At 39.3% G+C, this 24,482-nt stretch overlaps 1 protein-coding gene across 2 annotated transcripts in view; it reads right to left on the reverse strand.

The window, feature by feature from the left end:
* DOCK11 (dedicator of cytokinesis 11) overlaps positions 1 to 24,482 on the reverse strand; it is a 193,665-nt gene that overhangs the window by 21,926 nt on the left and 147,257 nt on the right. For both annotated transcript variants that reach the window (XM_060291970.1, XM_060291969.1), the window contains 6 exons: positions 22,722 to 22,904; positions 20,384 to 20,497; positions 17,878 to 18,093; positions 17,733 to 17,790; positions 9,281 to 9,387; positions 1,526 to 1,648 (listed from right to left, as the gene is read on the reverse strand). In XM_060291970.1, coding sequence (XP_060147953.1) covers positions 1,526 to 1,648; positions 9,281 to 9,387; positions 17,733 to 17,790; positions 17,878 to 18,093; positions 20,384 to 20,497; positions 22,722 to 22,904 — 801 coding nt within the window. The remainder of the gene's footprint in view (positions 1 to 1,525; positions 1,649 to 9,280; positions 9,388 to 17,732; positions 17,791 to 17,877; positions 18,094 to 20,383; positions 20,498 to 22,721; positions 22,905 to 24,482) is intronic.

Raw genomic sequence — 24,482 nt, forward strand, 5'->3', positions numbered from 1 at the left:
TTCTTTGTCTAAAATTCTTCCTATATTATTTTCTGCAGTTGAGCTCAATTTGAGGGAAGTTTTCCTTACCTTTATGGCTGCCACCTCTGACACTTTTCAGCCCATCCCATAAAGATACACTGAAAAATTACTTCATGTCATGCAGAACACTAAGGGATCTATACAGACCCTTGCACCCCTACGAGGGAATAGGAGTAGTTCCCCTATAGAACATGTTGCTTCCTTTAATGTGTAGGGAAGATCTATTTTTCTTTTTTCCCTATTAGTCAATTGAGTAGCAAAATGTTCCCTGGGTTTCTAATAACCTGATCTTCAACCTAAGAGTAAGAGAGTGGGTATTTTGAAACGTTTACAAAGGTTCTTAGGATGTAATGCTTTGAAAGAAAGCTCAATGCCAATTCTTGTCGTGTCTCATAGGCTATTCTTTGTCATCTGTATGACTTAGATTTAATTATTTAACTCTTGCTTTTTAATATAATCACTTGAACTCCGCTATGATTTTTCAGGCATGCCCCATACACACCAAAAGCACGGCAAAGAGAGAAAGACCCAGAACCTAGGAAGAAAAGGTGAGTTTGATCAGAGCCAGTTTGGAACAGAGATTAGAACACTACACAGATGATATTAAATGTATGTTTTCTCTCTTGGAAACTTCTTCAACAATGAAAGACTACTTGCTATATTTAAGGATAAACTGCTTTGCTTCAAAAAAAAAATGGCTTGAATCCTAAATCATCCCTTCCCAGCATAGTAAGGGTATAAAATTATGATATGGACTTAGAGACTTGAATATAAAAAATTCCTGGGCTTCCCTGGTGGCGCAGTGGTTGAGAGTCCGCCTGCCGATGCAGGGGACGCGGGTTCGTGCCCCGGTCCGGGAAGATCCCGCATGCCGCGGAGCAGCTGGGCCCGTGAGCCATGGCCGCTGAGCCTGTGCGTGCGGAGCCTGTGCTCCGCAACGAGAGAGGCCACAACAGTGAGAGGCCCGCGTACCGCAAAAAAAAAAAAAAAAAAAAAATCCTGTTCAGTGCTGGTGGCAACAGCTGCTCATTATACTACTATTCTTTATTAACTACCCTTTATCCACAGCTTTATCTGGCAGACTAAATTGGAAAAACTCCTCACAATAGGGTTATTACTATTACTATTATCTCCCCTACTGTCATCTGCCAGCACCTTTAGTCTCACCGTCAAATTGCAAAGAATAGAATCATGCCTATCACTCTTCCTGGGCTACATGGAAATCCAACAGCTTTTTTTAGTGAAGGTTTAGTGAAGACAACATTGATTGTTTTCTGCCATGAGTGGAGGAGGAGAGATTGCTAGATAAAAATGTTTTGCGAACCACTGGTATAATGTAAATTTCAATTTATATCAAATGTTTGGTCCTTAATTTCATCTGGAAAATTTATGTGAATATGAGGTAGGATTGTAATTTTAGGGCCTCCTAGCATTTTTTAAGGATAGTAACTTAAGACCAAAATAAAACATATAGGCCAGTGATGCAAATGTTTAAATTACCTACCTCGAATTCTCGACGTTTCTCATAAATTGGAATGATCAACTTGGAAATTTCAGAAATTACTTCATAACGTTCTGCTTTCCATAAGCCATCCACACATTGTTCTAGCAACTCCAGCAAAACTTCCTGCATTGAGAGAAAAATGCAATCAGGAATTTGAGATAGTTTTAGAGCTCTGGGCAAATATATTTTGAACCATTTCAAGTTAATAGAGAATAGAATGTACTAAAGTTAATGAAATGCACAGAAGGAGTATAGTTGTGTGACTATATTTTTCTAAATCACATACTTGAAGTATTTGAAATTGAAACCATTCTTAAAAGTATGAAATTAATATTGACAATAGTAAACTACTATTTACTTTGTTTATCACATAATAAAGATGTTAACTGTACTTACAAATGGTAACACACTGAGAAGAAGTATTTTTAAAAGGGGATACATTGTTCCAAACTGAGGATGTTTAAATGTCTAACAGTCTATAAATGTCCACTAAGTCTATAAATGTCCATTATTTTTCCTTTATATTGAAATTATATTTAAACACAATTAATAGAGTCTTAAGATAATTTGGCAGTTTTCAAGCTGTTGCATCAGTGACAAAGGTGTTTATTAAAATGATGTGATTTTGGTCAACAGTGCTTCCTTCCTCACTGTTGGTTCTAAAATGAGTGGGAATGACAGTATAATACCACCTCAAGATAGAGATCTCTGACCTTGCTATAATAACAGCCGCTATAAAACAACCATCGTGTCATGTTCTCAACAATAAAAAGATGAAGCCAATTACTCATGCTATCCGTAAGTCTTAACAGTTTGTTTCTATCTTAAAGAGATGAACTTCAGACCTATAAAACTGACTGCTAAAACGGCTCTTCCTGTATGTCCTCTAGACAATTTTGAATTCCTCTTCTTCCTAAACTAGCTCTTTCACTTGTGTTTCCTACCTAGCCAGGGGTCACACCCTATAAACTCTTAGCTAGAAAACTAAGGGCAGTTTTGACTTTACCCTTTGTTATGGGTTGAACTGTGCCCCTCAAAAAGATAAGTTGAAGCCCTAACTCCCAGTACCTCAGAATGTGACCTTATTTGGAAATAGGGTCATTGCAGATATGATTAGTGGAGGTGAAGTCATACTGGAGTAGGGTGAGCCCTTACTCCAATATGACAGAGATATGCAGGGAGAACACCATGTGACTACAGAGGCAGAGACTGGAGTAACGGAGCCACGAGCCAGGGAACGCCAAAGATCGACAGCTACCGCCAGAAGCTAGGAAGAGGCAAGGAAGGCTTCTACCCAGAGTCTCAGAGGGAACATGGCCCTGCTGACACCTTGATTTCAGACTTCTGGACTCTAGAACTGTGAGACAATAAAATTCTGTTGTTTTAAACCATCCAGTTTCTGTACCTTGTTATGGCAACCCTAGGAAACTAATACACTCTCTTTCTTTACTTATCCTCTAATCAGTCCATCACCAAGTTCTGCCAGTTTTACTTCCTAAATATTTCTCAAGTCTGCCCCTTCTTCTCCATTTCTGCTCTCATTGCTAAGGTTCAAGACCTCATTATTGTTTTCTAACTGATCTTCCAGCCTTGGCACTTTCAAATCTATCCTCCACAAATCTGCCATAGGGTTCGGATTAAAATGCAAACCAGACCACATCCTTCTTCCCTTCTTAAAATCTCATGATGGCTCCCATCATTCGCAGAACTAAGGACAAGCTCTTTCGTTTGGCACACAAGCCTTGCAGTGATCTGGCTGATACTTTTATAATATCATCATGCATCATGCTCAGCCTGGTACTTGATGCTTAAACAACGATGAGCTACTGGTAGTTCCTCTGAAGCACCATGGTGTTGCCTTAACTTTGCGCCTTTGTCCATTCTGTACCCTCTTGTCCTTTAATCCCTTTCACTTAGTTAACCCTTTAAGAAAGCTTAGGTATCACCTCTGCCAGGATTCTTCTCCTGATTAACAAAGAGTAGCAAGACACAAGACACCTTTTTTTCTTACTCTGATAATTCATTGGGTGGACATTTATCACTATACTTGTCTGTTATCTATGTATCTGACTTTCCAAATAGGCTGTGACTCTTCAAGAGTAGGGACAATGTATTATATTGGTTTCTTCAGTCACTAGTATGGCGGCAGTACATAGTAGATGTTCATTAAACGCTGCTACTTGAAAAAATAATCTATATATTAACATTTAATAGCCAAATTAAAATTTCTATCAACAGTGGGAAGGAGGAACTTTGGGGGAGTTAAAAATCTATTACAAACTAGTAATGTTTGTCCCAGGGATGTAAAGTCGGTTTACAATTAGGAATAAATCCAGTGTAAACAGAATGAACCATGTAAACGGAACAAAAGAGAAAAATGTGATCTCAAGCAATAGATGCAGAAAAAGCATTTGAAAAAACTCAACACCACTTCATGATGTTAGAAAAGAATCCCCAGGAAACAGGGAATAGAAGAGACCTTTCTCAATCTGATAAAGAGCATCTACTAAAACCCCAAAACCTATAGGCTGAACACTCTTCTCCTAAATTTGGGAACAAGTCAAGAATGTCTGCTCTTACCACTTCTATTCAACATTATGCTGAAGGTCCTAGCCAGTGTAATAAGGCGAGACAGAGACAGAGACAGAGACAGAGAGAGAGAGAGAGCGAGAGCACAGAGATTTGCAAATGTAAAACTGTCTTTCTGTGCAGATGACATGATTGTGTATGTAGAAAACCCTAAGGAATATACAAACTACTAAAACTAAAAAGCAGATTTAGCAAGGTTACAGATTATAAGATCAACACACAAAATCACTGTATTTCTATATACTAGCAACAACAAATTGAAAACTAAGATTAAAAAATCAAGCAATACTATTTCCAGTAGCATCAGAACATCCATTATCTAACAATATATACCCAGGAAAAGACTTCTACCCTGAAAAATCACAAAATATTGCTGGGAGAAATTAAAGACAAACTAAATAAGACCTGACTGAAAGACTCAGTATTGTTAAGCTCTCCATTCTCCATATAGTGATATATAAATGTCACAAAATCTCTACAAAGCTTCCAGCAGGCTATTTTGAGGAAACAGAAAAAATGATTCGAAATTCTGCATGGAAATTCAAAGGATACAGAAGAGCCAAAATGACTTTGAAAAAGAATACAGTTGGAGGGCTAACACTACCCGATTCCAAGACTTATAAAGTTATAGTAATCAAGACAGTGTGATATTGGTATCAAGATGGACAAATAGATCAGTGGAACAAAACAGAGTCTAGAAATAGACCACAGACATATAAAGAACTGAAATTTGACTAAGGCGCCAAAGCAATTCAGTGGGGGTAAAAGTTTTATTTTTCCCCAAATGGTGTGGACCATGTAAAATAACTGTTTAGAAAAAAATGAACCTTGGGACTTCCCTGGTGGCTCAGTGGTTAAGAATCCGCCAGCCAATGCAGGGGACACGGGTTCGATCCCTGGTCCGGGAAGATCCCACATGCCGCGGAGCAACTAAGCCCGTGTGCCACAACTACTGAAGCCCACGTGCCTAGAGCCCATGCTCCGCAACAAGAGAAGCCACCGCAGTGAGAAGCCTGCACACTCCAACGAAGAGTAGTCCCCGCTCGCTGCAACCTAGAGAAAGCCAGCGCGCAGCAACAAAGACCCAACACAGCCAAAAATAAATTAATTAATTTAAGAAAAAAAGAAAAAAATGAACCTTGACCTCTATCTCATTCCATGCTCAAAAATGAATTCTAGATAGATTATCAGCCTAAACATAGAACTCAGAAACAAAGTTTATAGAAGAAAATATAAGGCAGTATCTTCAGTCTTGAGGTAAGCAAAGATTTCTCAGACCAAACACACAACGCAAAAACAAACGATCAAAAAAACGGTAAATTGAACTTCATCAAAACCAAAACTTTCTGCTCAATAAAAGACTCAATTAAGAAAATAAATAAAGACTGGTAAATAAATCTGCAGCAAATATATTTGACAATGGACTTATATCCAGAATATAGAAAGAACTCCCCTAAGTCAACAAAAAAAAAAATAATGCAATTTCTAAAAATGGGCAAAAGACTTGAACAAACATTCCACAAAAGAAGATATATGAAAGACAAAGGAGCACATAAAAAGTGCTCAACACCATTAGTCATTAGGGAAATACAAGTGAAAAACACAGTGAGGTACCAATTCATGTCTAACAGAATGGTAAAAATATAAAAAAAGATTAGCAACATCAAATGCTGGTGAGGAAGTGAAGCAGCTGAAACTCTTATTCATTGCTGGCAGGAATATAAAATGGTCCAACCACTTTGAAAAACTCTGGGTATTTTTTATGAAGTTAAATATGTAACTTCCCCAGGATCCAGCAGTTTCACTCCTAGGTATTTACCTAAGAAAAATGAAAGCATATGTCCACAAAAGGTCATAGATAAGAATGCTTAAAGCAGCCTTATATTCATAACAATCCCAAACTGGAAACAATCTAAAATCCATCAGCAGGAGAATGGATTTAAAAATCTTACATTGATATAATGGAATATTTAGCAATGAAAAAGAACTTCTGATATACTCAGCAATATGGGTGTATCTCAAAAACATTATGTTAAGCGAAAGTAGGCAGATACAGAAGGGTACATACTGAATGATTCCATTTTATGACACCAAAATATGGCAAAACTAATCTATAATGATAGAAATCAGAGAGTGGGGGTGGGGAGACTAACTGGAAATGGGCACAATGGAACTTTCTGGGGGAATGGACACGTTCTCTTTCTTGTTTCTGGTGGTAATTTATATGGGTGTGTACAACTGTGGAAATTCATCAAGCTGTCCACTTAAGATGTGTGAATTTTACTGTATGCTAATTATATCTTTAAAAACGATTGCAAATCAGAAGTCAGAAATGCAGTTTTCAAAACCAATTAAAGTATTATTGGTTTAACTAACCTATTTAAATAAGGCACTAAATGAACAACAATTTGTATTTTTCGTTTCAATAAAACTTGTAAATCGGTGGCGGTTATTTTCCATTGGCTAGAGCACGAGGAAGAAGCCCTATTACATAAACTGAAACATAAAATGGCACTACGGAGAACGTGATTCTATCTGTATACATCAAATGAAAAGCATGTATAAATTATTACTGTAGAACACAAGAGTTCCAACAAATGTGTTTACATAAAAAACTGATTACAGTTCTTGACTAATAAGAAATATGACCGCTCTCCTTGAGAGTATAAAAAAGGGTCAGGTGCAAGGCCATTTTTATGACTAAGTTGAAGCTGCTGTTTGGAAAAAAGGATGTAACTTCAGTTGTGTTAAAACATTTATCTCCCACAAACTCCCGTGAATCTTTCTGCTGCTAGCCCGCACAAACTGGGGGTCTTAGATGAAAATCACTGAAGTCTAACTAAAAACCCAAAAAGTGAATTAACTTACCCAAGGCTTCACAGTCAAGCAATGAACTGGGATTAAAATTCAAGTATCTCGATTCTCTGTTATGATTAATTAATTCCACAAGGATGTTTTAAGTATCTACTCTTCTAGGTTCTGGAGGTAAAAGGAAACCTTACTATCAAGTTGGTCAGTGATAAAGTCTGACATTTATGTAGCACCTAATGACTTATAAAGAGCCTTCACATTTGTTGTGAAGTGACCAGGATAGTATTATCACCTTTATTTTATTGATGAGGAGAGAGACCCATATAGAAGTAGCAGGTAAAGCTTCTAGGCATATATCATTTTAGCTAAACGAACTAGAGCTACCTTGAGATTGCTTATATTTTCTAAAACACAGGACTTCCCTGGTGGCGCAGTGGTTAAGAATCCACCTGCCAATGCAGGGGACACGGGTTCGAGCCCTGGTCCGGGAAGATCCCACATAACGCAGAGCAACTAAGCCCGTGCGCCACAACTACTGAGCCTGCGCTCTAGAGCCCGCGAGCCACAACTACTGAGCCTGCGTGCCACGACTACTGAAGCTTGCACGCCTAGAGCCCGTGCTCTGCAACAAGAGAAGCCGCTGCAATGAGAAGCCTGCACACTCCAAGGAAGAGTAGCCCCCACTTGCTGCAACTAGAGAAACCCCACACGCAGCAAAGAAGACCCAAAGCAGCCAAAAATAAATAAATTTTAAAAATTAAAATATTTTAAAAAACAAATCATAAAGTATAAAACATGTCTCTGCCACTTTAACCTGGCTGCTTCTTATGTTTCTTAATATAATGTTAAAAAAATTTATTTCTGTGGGGTTGCAACCCCTTAAATCTCTCCACTTTTGTTGTTTCTTTCTTTCTTTGGTCTTCACATTCCTTAATTGTAAACATCAATGTGCTTCAGTCCTTGGTTCTCTGGTCTTCGCTTGCTGTATTACCTCCCATCGTCAGTGTGCTTTGGTTCTCACACAGCTACGACTTCCAGATGTGGCTCTCCAACCCTGATCTCTCTCTTTAGATTCAGTTCTGAATTTCTAATGGCCTGATGTTATTTCCATTTCAATAACCTTCTACTCCAAATTCAACACCCATCAAAAACTGATTTCATCATCTTCCCTGTAAAATCATCCATCCATCATTTTTCTATAATATCCAAACCTGAAATCTTAGCACTACCTTTGACTCTTCTCCCCCAGCCAGCAAGTCTTCCTCTTTTCTTCACAGTGTTTCCTGAACCTGTCACTACCTGGGTTTAGACCTGGCTGCTTCACATCTGGACTCTTAGGGCAGCCCGCCCTCCAGATTCTGCCTCCAGCCCCTATCCATCTACCTCTAATACATTTCCCACATAACCGCCAAATTAACCTTTCCTCTTCCTTGCTTTCATCTTGTCATTATCCTGCTCAAAAACCTTTGACAGCAACTCAACATTCTAATCAATGAAGTCCAGACATTCAAAGTTTCCCAAAACCTGACCTCAACTACTACTCTTCTCTATGTGAACCCAATGGCTTAGCCAAAATGATCCATTCACTGTGCCCCCAAACATACCTTATACTTTCCCACCTCTTAACTTTTGTCCCCGTTATCCTCCCTCTGCTAAAATGCCTTCAGGGTGTCTTCACGCTTCAAACCTCTCTCTAAGCCTAACTGTCCTCTGTTCTACCTCAGCTCAAAGGCATCTCTCACCTTCAACTCTGCATGGAACATACTGTCTGTATTATTCAAATGGCACTGTCTTGCTTTTCTCCATTTCGAGCAGGTGTATTATCTCTTTAGGTAGACGTAAGGTCAGGGATCAGCCATATCTAATTATTTTATAGCTTCTGTATCACCAAGTCCAAAGCCTTGCTCATAAGTCAGTGCTCAACAAATATTTGTTGAGTGATTGACAACCGAAGCTGTTTGCTACCCATATGAAGCTTGGAGCAGAAATTTTCCATCTTTAAAATGCTTGTAAGCATCCTCTCCTTAGCTGTTACATCGTTAGCTATATTTTTTACGGAGATTTCTCCAAAGTATGTTGACGGTGATCTGGTTACTGGGAAGGTGATCTGAGGAAGATACATGGTACATTTCTAAAACCAGACAATAAGAACAGTTCCAGAGATAGGGCTCCACATTCCACACAGGGACATCTTTTCCCTGGGCAGTTTTAATGCTTACAGTTCATCAACCCTTCGTTACCTTCCAAATTAAGTTAGCTGTCATAATTTTTTTTTAGCTGTAATAATTTTTTAATGTAAATAAATTTTAAGAAGTTAAATTTATATAACTGGCAAGGCAGGCCTTGGAGTCTTACTTCACTATAATGGACGTCCATCATTCCAGCATCTTCTTTCATTGCTCCTTCTTCATCTATATTGGGAGTAATTTTCTTGAAGGCTGAACATCCACTAGGGAATAACTCTGTGTGAATAAAAACCAGTGAAGTAAATTTATTTTTAAAAAGTGTTTTGTAAATAACAGATAGCCTTACAGGGATTAGTTACCCTTAAAAACAAACACATATTTTTGTGAGGATCAAAGTCATACGTGCAATTTTCAGTTACAAAAAAAGAATTTTACAAATTATTTCTACCTACTATACATCCTACCAGTCTTTTTACCAAATGGTGAGCTCAAGTTACTTACAAATAAGTTTCATTCTCTGACTATGCATCATCTTCAATGGCTACTACAGTAAATGTTTTCCTAATGTGATCTAAAAATTGTTATTAACACTTTGATCCTGTGTACGTTTATGGTCTGTCACCTAAACAAAGAGAGCATGTACTTTTCAGGTAAACATCGAATGAGCTTTTGTAGTCATCTCTAGCTCCTCACTTCACTGGAGAATTGGAAAAGTGGGTTGTTAGCCTAGCCTAGGACTTGTAAAGAGAGGCAAGAAATAAAACAGATGCCAGGGACGAAGCATCCTTAGAGAAACAGGATGGGGCGCTGGGAGAACCAGAGCTTTTGGAGTTAGATAGACCCAGCTCGATCATTAATTGTGTGATTTCAGACATGTTTATCTCTCTAGGACTGTAAAAAGTTCCATCATCTGTAAAATAGAAACAGCAGCTACCTTATAAGAATTCAATGAAATGTAAAGTGTTTAGAACAGAACCTAACATATAACAAGTGTGCAATGAATTATTAGTACCAAACAAAGCTACCAATAAATAAACTAGCTTTCTCAAGATACAATAATTGCTAGCAGCTCGTATAGTAAGTGACTGCAGCTGGACCTCTGGGAAGTAGGAAGTGAGCTCAAGCTGAGAACAGCTGCTGTAGGATTGTGGACCAAATTGTTACTGTCAAGCAAGAGTATGGGTATAGAAGGCCATGTGGTTGCCCTGCAGACTCTGGACATAGGAACATGTCCAAACACTACTGCTCTGGCTGCGTTTACCCCTAAGGGCGCTGTCATTTTATAGTTAAGGAAATTTTGGCTTCCTTATAACTGAATCTGCTAGGCAGTGGAAAATGGCTGGTCACAAAGGGGACAGCTTTTGCAATCTATTGTTCTACAACATCTCTAATAGTGATGCTCAGAAATGATGACCTACTCACGACTAAATATTTGGTAAGCTTCCTGGTGTTAGAGGTTGGGGAAGGAAGAAGGAAGGTTTAGGAAAGCCAAACCTCACATTGAGGAGATGTCTCAGCATTCTGATGGAAAAAAGGGTCATGTATCACGGCTTGGATTTTGACAACTCTTCTCGTCTAAGTGAATGCTAACTAGACATACATCTTCTGGTAAGACGCTTGATAGAAAATGAGGTATCAAGTCAGCATCACACTTCTATGAGACAGAGAGATGGGATTCTGGTAAGGGAAGATGGGGTTATTCTGAAGCACTTTTTCAAAAATGGAGAAACCCATAGGGAGTAGTCAGTGGATTTCTGTTAGAGAAAAAGGAGAGGCAGAAATGAAAATAAGATCTACTTTGACCCAATGGACTTTAGGACCATTTTTGTTCCAAGAAATTAGGTAATAAAAGGCACTGAAGATAGAGCATGGCATGTTTCATTTCTGAGGATAAGCATGCCTAAAATGGTCTGTTATATAGACTGCTAGGGGAATTCTATTCAAAGGGCTGGATCACAACACGATAAGGAGAATGTAAATCAATTCATCAGTTCCTTCTTCAACAGTCTTTCTATAAAAAAACAAATTCAGCTGAACTAACCATCATGCTCAGTGCCGTAAGTTGATTTATATTTGGGTTAATATTCCTTATCTTGTCGTGGACCAGTAAGAAACCATTCTCAGACTGGCAGTTGCGTCCATGGGGCACTCTGAGTAGCAGTGCATTAGGAGAACTTTTTGAAATTTAGGAGAAAATGTCCCACTTGATTACCTCTATGAAGTCAAGAGCTAGGCAGTTAAGGAAGAGGGCCCCAAAACTTGACTGAAGAGATAGTGTGGTCCTTAACAAAGAAAAGGGTCAATCCCTGAAGGCCTCTGGCAGCTAGGTCCACGACTGGGGGAAAAATCCTGTCTACGCTGAGGATATTATTACTTTAAGTGATTCCCAAATCTAGGGTTTCTCTAGTAGGCCGTGATTTAGGGGAGGACAAAAGGGGCACACTCCTATGCCTGAGATCAGATGAGACTAAAGCATCTTGGGAAAGAGTCTTCCAGGGTGTACCTTAAGTAGAAGGAGGGTAAATTATGGGTCTTCTTTTGGACTTCGCTGTGTGTATCATCTGGTGTAAAGACCACTATTATGGATTTTCAGCGTCAGAGTCCACTATTCTTGCTAAGTGTATTACCTTGAGTCCTATGCCTGATGACGTTATCTCTAGCTAGAAAAGCCTATATATCCCCTTGTTTGCTTAAGTTATCAACACCCACCAAACTATCCAATGATAAGAGGACTCTCTTGTTTGTTAGGGTCTTTAAAATGCTTAGGGAAAATTCTGATTCCCTTTAGTCTTGTTTAGTTTAGTCTTGTTTCGGATGAAACAAGTTGCTGAATCTAGGCCAGTGTATATGTCCCAACAGAGGGAGGCACGTGTGTGAGGGCTCTCCCGTAGCCCTCTGTAGCATAACATGGTCTTGGAGGCTCTGCTTTGAATGTTTCTGGTATGTGACCTGGATTCCTGATTTTGCCCTTCATAGCTGTAGCTTCTGTATTCCTGACTGCTGTCCAAGGGAAAGCAAGATGCAAACTGTCCAAGTAGAGACCACTACACCTCGAAAACAAATTCTCCCATGAAAAAAGCAGGGAGGAGTTTCGACGATGGGAAAGCAGTTCAACCCTTGATAAAATAAGACTGCTGGTCAGAAGAGGGATAGGAGGTAAAAGCGGAGGGCAAAAAGGGAAAAAGCTGTGATTGGGAAGGAAGTGGGTAAAGAAAAAGCTTTGCAGAACTTAAGCTATCAGAACCTGGGTATAAAGACTTGGCGAAGGGAACATTATCCTATAAGGCATGAAAAGAACAGACTCTATGGGAAATGAAATTCCTCTTCCCGGGGTGCTGGAGGAGCTCTACAGGCCTGAAGCTGTGCTGAACCTCGGATGCTATGTGGTGGTGTAAGAATGCAGACTTGATTCTTGTCTTCCCTGGGGGAAAACAGTTGTGCACTCTCTCAGGAAGAGAAGAGGAAGAGGTACCTAAGTCTAGGCTCCAGAGAATGAGATCTAGAACATTTTGAGGTTTTCAGACAAAATAAAAATAAGGAAATTTAGATCTGTTCCTTATTACATATTTTTGGGAGTGGGAGTAACTAACACCTAGTATCACCACTTAGAGATAACTTAGGGAAAGGGAAGAGAATGATGACCCTTAAGATCTCTGGTACAAAGAGCAGGAACTCTGGCTGCCTGAAAGACGTCTGAGGGTGGCGGTGGGACAGGGAGAACTGCACACCTCCTCCCCCTTTCCCTTTCAGTTCAGGGCCTGAAAAATGAAAAAAAGGATCTAGAAATGGGCCCTCACTGGTGTTCTGTGGTCACCTCTGGAGGCCAGGGGCCCATTTCCTTGCTCGCTTAGGCAACCACCCAATGAGACAAACTATTTTTTTTTCTTAAAAACTCTAAACAGGAAATCATGTGTCTCCAATGCATCAGCTATAGCATTTCATTCCATCCTGATGGAAAAAAAGCTTTATAATGACTTCAAGAGAAATGGCACAGGACTTTGAGAAAACAGAAAAATTCTGGCAATCCATACGTCAAAGATTTTGTCTTCATTAGCAAGGACACTTGATAGAAAACACAGGGCTCTACAACTGCTCAATTATTTTTGTTAAATAAGTGTGTCTTAAGTATAAATAAAACTTTTTTCTTCAGTCCTGCACTCAAACGTACTTCTATTTACTCTGTGAATATCCAGGTCTTATCTAGATCATGGATTTCTCAGACTGAATGACAGGTTAACAGATTAAGTTTTTAACTTCTGTTTTAACATCAGTGGTCCACCTGGGTATAACTATCACAGCTGAATCAGCTAATTAGCAAAATCAGGTGTTTTCGATCATTGGCACGATTGAAGCTAAGGGGGGAAGTCCTGAGGATTTTACTACTGCCACCATTTTAGAATACGATTTTCTAGTTTGAGTAGAATTTTCCAGGCTTAAAAATAGATGGCACCTATAAATAAATATGTAAACCTCTCCTATATTTAACATTATTATTATTTTTTTTTTTTGCGGTACGCGGGCCTCTCACTGTTGTGGCCTCTCCCGTCGCAGAGCACAGGTTCCAGACGCGCAGGCTCAGCGGCCATGGCTCACGGGCCCAGCCGCTCCGCGGCACATGGGATCTTCCCGGACCGGGGCACGAACCCGCGTCCCCTGCATCGGCAGGCGGACTCCCAACTACTGCGCCACCAGGGAAGCCCTTTAACATTATTTTTTGTTTAAAATGCAAAACATCATTTTTTTCCTACTCAGAGAAGGGCTCTTTGATTTCTGTGAAGGATAAATTCTAAAAAAAACCTTGAAGGTATTATGAAATAAATGCTTAAATGACTAGTTAAAAGCACTGTTTCCACTTGTTGAAACATGTCACATTGTTTGATGTTCAGGCTAGCTGCCTCAAGCTAATGTCCAAAAAAAACCCACAGCAATATTTAAGTTGCTATTTTCTCCAATACTATAGTTATAATTCTAAAGCTTAAGAACTGATAATGGAGATTAATAATTCTTGATTTTTGCTTAGTTTTAAGGTCTCTGCACTTGTGAAAAAAATTCTAAGGAAGTACTTTAATACATTTAACTATTTTCAATATATAAAGGGTTTATACTCAGTAGACAAAAAACTCTTATTTCAGATTTCTACTACTGAAAAAGATGAGATTATATTAACCTGATATACCTGAAAGACACACCTAAAACTTTATTTAGTACCATGTTTAGGGCTCTCATATTTGTTAGTTTTTTGCAACTGCAGGTGTGCAATTTCAAAATGTGTTTTTACTGCAATTTCTCAGGCATACCGGTGATGTAGGAAAAAAACCCTCAAACAAGGCCTTCTTCTGATAATTAATCCCATTCTCCATGTTGAAACCACTACGTACTAAAAAGAGAATACTACAGTATACCAATTTCAAAATATGGATTGTTCAAAAGAAATTCAGTATCAAACAGAAAGTGTTAAATTTAAAATGAATCTACATTTTAGTCATGCTATCTGGGAAGAAAGATACATAGTTAACTGTAGGAATTCTGGAATTAAAAAACAAAAGAAAACATGGTAGTGTTCTCAGAGCCAAAACCGCAGCGATGTGACTCCCACAAGATGGTTTCATTCTGCCCAAATGTCATTCATTTGACTGCATTCAAGGAAATAGCTTGGCAATTGTGATAGATAGCGGGAGATTTCTTTGCAATGTCCATTGCCAATCAATTTTTAAACCTAACTCAACTGTTTTACTATTTAAGTACAACAGTCAACAATACTAATTTTGGAAAGGGACGCTTTCAGGAAGATTCCTGAATTAGACTTGCTGGATCCTGAGCCCTTCAAGACCATGACTCCTTTTTGTGGCCCCCTTCCACCCCTGCAACCAGCCCCAGCTCTATTGAGACATAATTGATATCCCACACTGCGTAAGTTTAAGGTGTATTTGCTGATTCGATACATGTATATATTGTGAAATGATTACCACAGTAGTGTTTATCACCACACATAATTACCATTTTGGGGGGAGTGAGAACATTTCAGATCTATACTCTTAGCAACTTTCAAGTATATACCACAGTACTGTTAACTATAATCACTATGTACATTAGATATCCAGAACTTACTCATCTTTTAAGTGGAAGTTTGTACCCTTTGACCAAAATTACCCCATTTCCGCTACCCCTGGCTACCACCATTCTACTTTCTGTTTCTACAAATTTGGCTTTCTAAGATTCCACGTGTGAGATCATACAGTATTTGTCTTTCTCTGACTTATTTCACTTAACATAATGCCCTCAAGCTCCATCCATTTTGTCCCAAGTGGCAGGATTTCCTTCTTTCCATTGATTATATGTGCCATGTCTTCTTTATCCATTCATATGGATACATTTCATATGTTTTCATGTTATTAATAAGCATCCTTTCATTTCAGCTTGAAGAACTTTTTTCAGCATTTCTTGGAAGACAGGTCTAGTGGTGATGGACTCCCTCAGCTTTTGCCTGGGAAAGCCTTCATCCGTCCATTTCTGAAGGACAACTTTGCTGGATGGAGTATTCTTGGTTGGCAGTTGTTGTTTTTTTTCTTTCAGCACTTTGAAAATCTCATCCCACTCTCTCCTGGCCTGTAAGGTTTCTGCTGATAGTATCCCTTAGATCACATAGGCTTTCTTCACTCTTTTTCATTTTTTTTTCTCCTCTGACTGGATAATTTCAAAAGTCCGGTCTTCTAATTCAGATTGTTTCTTCTGCTTGATCCATTCTGTTGTTAATACTCTCTACTGCGGTTTTTTCACTTCATTCATTGTATTCTTCAGCTCCAGAATGTGTTTGGTCCTTTTTTGTGAGATTTCTATCTCTGTTTAACTTCTCATTTTGTTCGTGTATTTTCCTGATTTTGTTGAATTTTCTGTTTTATTGTGGCTCACTGAGCTTCCTTAGAAGAGCTATTTTGAATTCTTTATTAGATAAATTGCAGATCTCCATGTCTTTGAGTTTGGTTACTACGAGATTATTGTGATCCTTTGGTGGTGTCATGTTTCCTTCATTTCTCATGTTCCTTGAAGTCTTCCATTGCTATCTTCACATTTGAAGTAGCAGTTACCTCCAACCAACTTTACTGACTGATTTTAGGAGAGAACAACTTTCCATCTGTCCTGCTGGGGATTCTGAGGCTTTCACAGCCCTGCTATGGATACACCTGCTCCACGGTTCTCGCTCCCTCTTATGACAGAATTCTTAAGCGTGTATGTCTTTTCTCCATCATGCGATACACCAGGCCAGGTGCTAACAGCCTCCCATTTGATCTCCCAAGGGTGATTCTAAAGTTCAAGCTTGTGGTCTCTCCCTGGCCCACCGATTCTGGCTGGTTTTCTGCACATGCTCACTAGCCATCTGCCTTCAGGAGCACGCACAGAGATCCAGCTACAGTATGTGGTTGAGGCGCGTGGAGCACCAGGGGTGCCTGTGGGCCAGCTGGGTGGGATCCACAGGCTAAATGTCTCCAGCAATTTGTTGGTGGGCTTTTTGATGGAGTCTGTGATGCGGTTAGTAGGATCTGTGTCCCTGTAATGCCCTCTAAGTCCGATGGGCTGCGCTCCCAGCCTCTTCCTGCCCCCCACTCATTCAGTTCATGACTCAGTACACTCGATGGGGCAGGAGAGAAATGGGCCTCTTTGGCAACATCTGCACTGCTGGGAAAGGCAGTACCCACTCACATGCTCTCACTTTTCCCTGCAGAAGAAATCACGGTGAGAAAGTCTCTCTTGGCACTGAGCTGTGCCACCTTGGGGAAAGGGTGACACGAGTGAAATCAAACTGTTCCTCTTATCCTCTCCAGTGTATTCAAACTTGTATAATTTTTGCTCCGACAGCACGCTGGAACTTCTCCACTGGACTTCTGGACTTCCCCCAAGGCTCCCTCATCTGTGGGTGATTATCTAAAGACAGTGTTCTCCAGGGGATCCCGGACTGCAGCTGAGAGGGGCTGGAGGCAGCTCATAGGCCACTGCAGGGTCCACAGACAGGACACAGATCTGTCTGCCTATTACCTGATGCATGGGTGGGTAAAATTCCTCCCAGGTCCCTTGGCATGTGGTGCTGGATCCCACAACTCCCACAAAGGCACTTACGTCCATGTAGGGATGCCAAATTGTTGTTGAGATGGGTATACAAACGAGGGACATCTTATAAGGCCATCTTGCTGATGTGCCAACTCCCTTTTAATACCAAGATATTGTTGCACTAGAGTGGCTGTAGAGATCTAATTTGTGGGCAGTTGTTGGTAAAGTTGAGGCAGATAGGGGAAAATAAGTGGTGTGTATTATCCAGGGCCTCTCATAAGCCCTGAGAATTTCATTTGTGGCAGTCTTCCAGGGAGACGGTCTTGGAGAATAAACACTGGGCATCAGGCCTGGCCCTGTACTATTTAGCTTATTCTTGTACTCTTAATGAAAGCAGAAGGCAAATGAACAATCCCGTTTTCTTTTATAACAACTTCTGTTTAACAGTGAATAAGGCTAACGGTATAAACACATTTTTCAGAGCTCAATCATATCACATTCACAGGTGCAAGCTACAAAGATAAAAATTCTTGTGCTAACTGAAGTCCTCCCCATCTCTAAGAACAGAAATGCCTTACTTTTTCGATGAAGAAACTCTGCAACCAAACCTGCTACATGGACATAACACATTGCTGCCTGAAAAAGGATGACAAAGAAAGAACTGTCAGATTGCGCTCCAGGGTTTTGCAGGGTTGTGTTTAGAACAAAGCCATAAGTAGTCACCTCTGAAAAATCTCCATTTTTTATATGAATCTTTGCCATGCTATCAAGCCAGGTTTTCCTGAGCTCTGGGGTACTTGCATAGGACTTGGCTAAGCTATACTGGAGATCAATTAGCATTTCGGGGTCTTTCTCATGCTCCTTCATTTGAGCAGTGGCCATAAGAACAGTACGGATTCTCTTGGTCAAGTCTTTAACTTCTGTGGGAAAAGCAGTTGCCTAATATCAAAACAAACAAAAAAGACATGTTTATCAATATTACCAGTGCGCTCTAAGCCTAGGCATCCAATCCTGGGAATAACACACAACTTTTACCCCTTGTTAGAGATCTTGGTATTTGGTTCTTGGTTCTTGGCATGTAGCTTGCCTAAAGAGTTTTAAATTAATTCTTTAAAATATATCTCACTAGCTCAGGCTTCAAAAGCAATGAGTTTGAGGGCAGTATATTCATAATACATAAAAGCACGGACTTCGGAGCCAGTCTACCTGGCTTTGAACCCCAGCTCCTCCACCGTGAATTCTACAGCTATGAGTGTAATCTATATTCACTTTTATTGTGTAATTTTAGTTACAACAGTAACTAAAAATTGACAGCTTACTATGCACCAGGCAGTGGCCTAGGTGCTTTACATGTTTTAAATTTTATAACAACCTTATGAATTAAGTACTATTATAATTCATTTTACCAATGGAAAACCGAGCTACACAGCAGTTAAGTAGTTTGGCCAAAGTCTTGCAGTTGGTAAGTGGTAGAGACAGGATTTACACCCAGGCAGTTTGGCTCCAAAGCTAGTGATCTTAGTCACTCTTCCATACCGACAAGCATACTTATCCCATCTACCAACTACCATATACACTAAGGTGAAAACCGTACTGCAAAAATTTCCAATTATGCAAATAAGAGTTTATGAATCACAGAACACTCTGAAGAGTTTAAAGAGATCATTAACTTCTCTCAACGTGTCTGTACCCAAAAACACGAAGTTCGAGTTTCCTCTTTATCTTGGGCACTATTAAGGAAGTCCTATTGCTTCCTATTAACCCCACTGGAGTAATCACAATTATTTGTAGGATTCAGAGAAGATGAGTAAGGGACAGGTACAGGGCTTTGGGAGCCTTTCAATGTGAATATAACCAAATGTGGAGAAAATTATTTTTAAAAGTGCCTTCTTTAAAGATGACTTTTAAAAATAATTATATATGTAAAGTCTCTTCTTATACATTAATAGAGATTCCATTTACTGGGAGAAAGCTATACTTTGTTGTACTAGAGTTTATTGGTAATGACTTCCCTACCAGGATAAAACTAAGTCATTTCAGAAATGAGTCATGAAAAAGATTTCCTATCAAGGAGGGCTAAAACAGACCCCATTTACTTTGAAAAAGTTGCTAACCCAACTTTTACGTAACATGGAATTAAGGATTGTAAGAACTGGTAAAAATAAACTCTTAGGGTATAAGTAAAAAAGTCCTAAATGACATAAGCTTTTTCTGTGCTCATGGGATTAGTTGAAGCATATACTGATCTCCCGAGGAACCAGCACTGGCTGAAAAGCAAACTTTCCCAGCCTGACAATGGCTGGCACTACTCAGTGTTTTTTTCAGTTTCAGCAACATTCCTATGGGAATATTTTTTGGTACAAAGATTCGACACATCCCAAACATTAAGTATGCTGTGACTGTGGGCTTTTTTTTTTTTTCCAGATTTTACACAAATTGTCAAATTATGCTGAAAGATGACTTTTCCCAAGAATGGGGATGATTCCTCGGGGAGGAAAAGTTCTCTACTGGCAAAGGATTCTTCTTCCCTTGTACGCATGCATCACTGAAGATCAGAACCTGCTCTCCATGCAACAAAACAAAAAATGAATTTTCACAATGTTATAGGTTTTAAGCATATAGCTTGGAAAGAGGAATGGTGGTCAGGGTCTTGGGTTTGGCCTCAGCCAGCTGGTGCCTAAGAATGACAGCCTTGGACTTGGATTTGCCAATAAGTATCTCTGGTAAGCCCCAGCTAACAGATGATTCTTTAAACTCAGAAAAGCATCAAATAAGGAATCCCTTCTGTGCCACTCCTTATCTGCTGGCAAAGGATCAGGCAGCTGTTAGCTACTCTAATAAGTGAGGTTTTGTGAAATTTCAAACTCAATGCTTAATTAACCCATCTTATAAATGGTAACAACTGTTAAGAAAGGACCCATTTCTTTTCTGAGCAAGTTTAAAAATCAAGCCCAGAAAAAAATTGGAATCCTATCATAACTATGTATACACAGTATAGCCATTGATCCATCCATTCAAATAATATTGAATAACCACTGTGTACCAGGCAGTGTTCTAGGTGCTAGAGGTGCAGTGGTGTACAAGACAAAGCTTTGACTTGTGAAGCTCACATTCTATAAACTCTACACTATATAAAAATTGTAAATCCAACACACAGTTTAACTTGAGGAGTGTAAGCTTCCCTGACAGTGAACGTAGTTCTAACTTTTTACTTGAAGTGAGAACATACCTTCATAGGTCTGTCACTATTTGCAAAATTACTGATAATGGATAAAGACTCCTGAAATCTCGATCCTCCGCTTAGTGCTACATCAGCTATCAGCTGGCTTACAGCAATGATAATCTGTGGGAAGAAGCAAACACCATTTTTTCAAATGTCTTTTGCACAAATGCTGCTTATTTTCATCATTGTACAAACCTATAAGCACTCATATGAAATTCTTCTTTTGAAGATCCTACATAGTTCCATCAAAATCTATTTTCTTCATACATGAGGGGTTTAAACTCTTCTGTTGAAACAGCAACTTCAGAGGTTCCTAATTACAAATTTTATTGGGACTTTTCTTGGTTAGATGTGAAAAACCTTCCAAACTCATGGCACAGCTAGATCTAAAACTGTTTTCATAATTAGTGAACTAATACAATGGTGGTCAGGTCTCTACTTTCAATATGCCTGCTACGTAGTAGCTATGGCAAAGTTGGGAATAAATGACCTTTTTCTTGATGGTTTCTCATTTCTTTTCACTAGTCTATTTCAGTGTGCTGGACTTCCAACTCCAGCGCCTCAGCTCCCTTCTTTGTTTCTGACTAGGGCCTATCTAGTTTAGATAGCAGTATATGTTATGGCATATACATTACATAATGATAGCAGCATAATATAACATAATGGTGCTTTTTAATTTCTCAGGCTCCTTTGGTTGAATGCTTAAATGATTCAGGCTAAGGTGTTAGTGGCTGGACGCTTTACCCCTGATCTGGAGAAGCAAGATACTGTAGGAGCTGAGTGCAGGCTCTTGAGTGAAACTGCCCTAGATTCAAATCTTGACTTTATCCATTATTCACTGAGTGGGTTTGAGAAAGTTAACTACCCCTCCTCCTGTGCCTCACTTTCCTCATTTGCAATATGGGGATGATAACAATACCTACTTTATAGAGCTGTTATGAGGATTAAAGAGATCATAATCACAATACTACTACTTAACCACTTTATCGACCACTTAGAACCTGGTTCTACGTCTGCACATTTATTAATTCATTTATATTTGAATAAAGGACTTGAGAAAAATTGATGTTTTAACCCAGAAGAATGGACCCTACTGGGGAATTTTCAGATACACCAGAACACTAATTGCAGAAATGTTTTGGGGGAAGATGGTACTCAAGTGACACCTCTATGAAAGCAAATATTAGACACCCTAACATATAATGCTGGCCCTAGTACCCAAAAGTAACTATATAGAAGATTTTTACAGGAAGCATATACTTCTATCAGATTTTCACATCACTGACCACGTTTCTAAAAAGCTGCTTATGGCTGTTTCCTCATTTATAACCCAGTCTCCAATAAACAACTGCAACGGGCCAGACCAAGGCAGTGAAGACAGAAATATGACCAAGCATTTCCCATATTACGAAGAGGGCTACTGCCAAGAAGTCCCAATTGTTGTTTAATTCAGAGAGTTGTTTCACCAGATAAGCTAAAAAACATGGAGACGCTGAAAAACTGCCACGTACTCAGTGTCTATTATGTGCCAGGCACCATACACACTTTATTTTTAACCCTCATGATAACCCTGAAAGGTGAAACATACTTGGCCTCATTTTACAGATGAGGCAAAGAGTTAAGACAAATTGAGTATCTTGCCTAGGGTCACATAAGTAAGTAAGTAGCCGAGCTATGATTTAAGCCCAGGTAGGTCCAATTCCAAAGTCCATGCTTTCTACTAAACCTTGAGACTTCTCTCATTTTTTTTACTAACTGGGCATGCTGGAACATGAAAAGTACAAGTGCTTTGTTTGTTACTTAATCATCTCGTTTAATCCTCACCACAACCTTACGAGGTAGGTAGGGATATTTACCACTATTTTACATATGAGGCAACTGAGGCACCGAGAGGCTAAGGAAGCCCTTGCTAAGGTCACAGTGTGTGATAGTCCTGGAATCTGGAATCTATGCTCTTAACACCTATGCTGTAGAGTAGTGCTGCCCAACAGAGATATGATCTGAGTCACATGTGTAATCTGAAATTGTCCAGTAGCCACATTAAAAAGTAAAAAGACACAAGTGAATTTTAATTTATTTTACTTACCCCAATATATCCAGAATATCATTTCAACATACAGTCAATATAAAACAATTGAGATATTTTACTTCTTTGTACTTAGTCTTCAAAAGCCAATGTGTATTCTATATTTACAGGAGATCTGAATTCAGACTAGCTACATTTCAAGTGCTAAATGGCCACCTGTGGCTAATAGCTATTGTACTGGATTGGGTAGCTCTAGATCTTGACATAGAGGCTAAAGATTGAATAGAAGAAAGAAGAGGAGCTTTGGTTTTCACTGACCTGCAGATGTGTCCTCAAAAAGGTTTTCCTTTTGGTATACTCAAAGTTGTTTCTCATCAGAAGATACAAAAGTGCAGAGGCTTCATTCCTGGTTGAGCTAATCTTTGATGTGCAGCACTTTAAAACCTCATAGCAAAATGCAGCACACATGTTTACCCTTCCTTTGAAAAAGGCTGAGGGAAACTAAAGAACAGGAAAAACATAAGTAAGTATCTGAAAACCCAATCATAAAAGCCAATCAACTACCAAGTGCCTACTATATTCTCACCTACAACTATGCTGGGTGCTTTGAGGATACAAAATCAACATAAGGCTAGGGCTCCGCTCTGGAGAACCCAAACTAGTTAAAAACATAAAGACCAGCATGTACTAATGACAGAACGATGCAAGTCAGTATACAAGTCTCTACAAAAATGTGAGGTACTGACTATAAGTGCTACGGATCTAAGAAAAGCTCATAATGGTCTGGAAAAGAAGATGAGTAGGTTCTCAGTAATATGTATTAAATTAATGAATGACTGAAATGATGAATGATTGATGGGTCTCAATTTGGGCCTTAAAAATGGTTAGGACAATCTGCATTACTTACTCTTTTGCTTTATATTTAAACAGTTCCTTATATTATGAACTTCCAAATGCTGAGAAAATTATACCAGGCATCTATTCAGCAAATAAAGTTGATCTTTAAACAAAATGAGGTATAGATGAAGTGTACACACACAAACATAAACATGTGCATCCTCTATTCATAAACTGTTGATCAAAATACATGTTGGCATAGAAAAAGAGTAAAAAAAGTAACTAATTCTCAAAACAGGCAAGTGGCTGCTACCTTGAGAACATATTCACTCTGTTTTGTGGAAAATAAACTATACGTATAACATAGGCTTATTACAATCTTCCATGCTTACATGTCTAGGGAAGCAAGTGGTAAGCTACTCCAGGGCACACAATGGATGTTTCTCAGGGAGTGTGAAGCTAGAGGGCCACCCCTGCAAAATTATTTCTTGGGAATATTGAATTTAAACCCATATTATAGGAACCTATCTTCGTTTTATCACCGTAACACCAAGTGCAATGCTATGCAGATAATGAAAGTTTAATAAATGTTTTCTAGTTGGCAATTGAAAGATCTCATCAATAGTCTCACCGGATTAAACCAAATCTTGTTGGGCAAGATACTCCAGTATGAAAATAAAGGAAGGGAAAGCATAGCTTTAGTGTAGTTAATCCGCTGTAAGAAGTCTTCTACCGGAACTTCCCTGGTGGTCCAGTGGTAAAGAATCCGCCTTCCAATGCAGGGGACGTGGGTTTGATCCCTGGTCGGGGAACTAGGATTCCATATGCTGCAGGGCAACTAAGCCCACGCACCACAACTACTGAGCTCGCGCGCCTCAACTAGAGAGTCCGCGTGCTGCAACTAAGACCCGACACAACCAAAAATTAACTAACTAACTAAATAATTTTTTTAAAAAAGGAGACTTTAATGTGACATCTCCTGACTTAAAAAAAAAAAAAAGAAGACTTCTACCTACATCACTTCTCTGAGTGGGCAATGACCAAAATCATCAATGACCTTGTAACTGCCAATTCCCAAGGACTCCCTTTCCACCTTATCTTATTAGACCACTCTGTACTGCATAATAATGCTGAGACTCTTTTCTCCTGTGGCTTCCATGATATCCTTCTCTCCTGCCTTTTTTCCTGCTTCTGTGACCGCTCCCTCTCATCTCCTCTATAGATTCCTCTTCCATCCCCTTC

This window comes from Globicephala melas, chromosome X (genome assembly GCF_963455315.2).
Source record: "Globicephala melas chromosome X, mGloMel1.2, whole genome shotgun sequence".
NCBI classification, from domain to species: Eukaryota; Metazoa; Chordata; class Mammalia; order Artiodactyla; family Delphinidae; genus Globicephala; species Globicephala melas.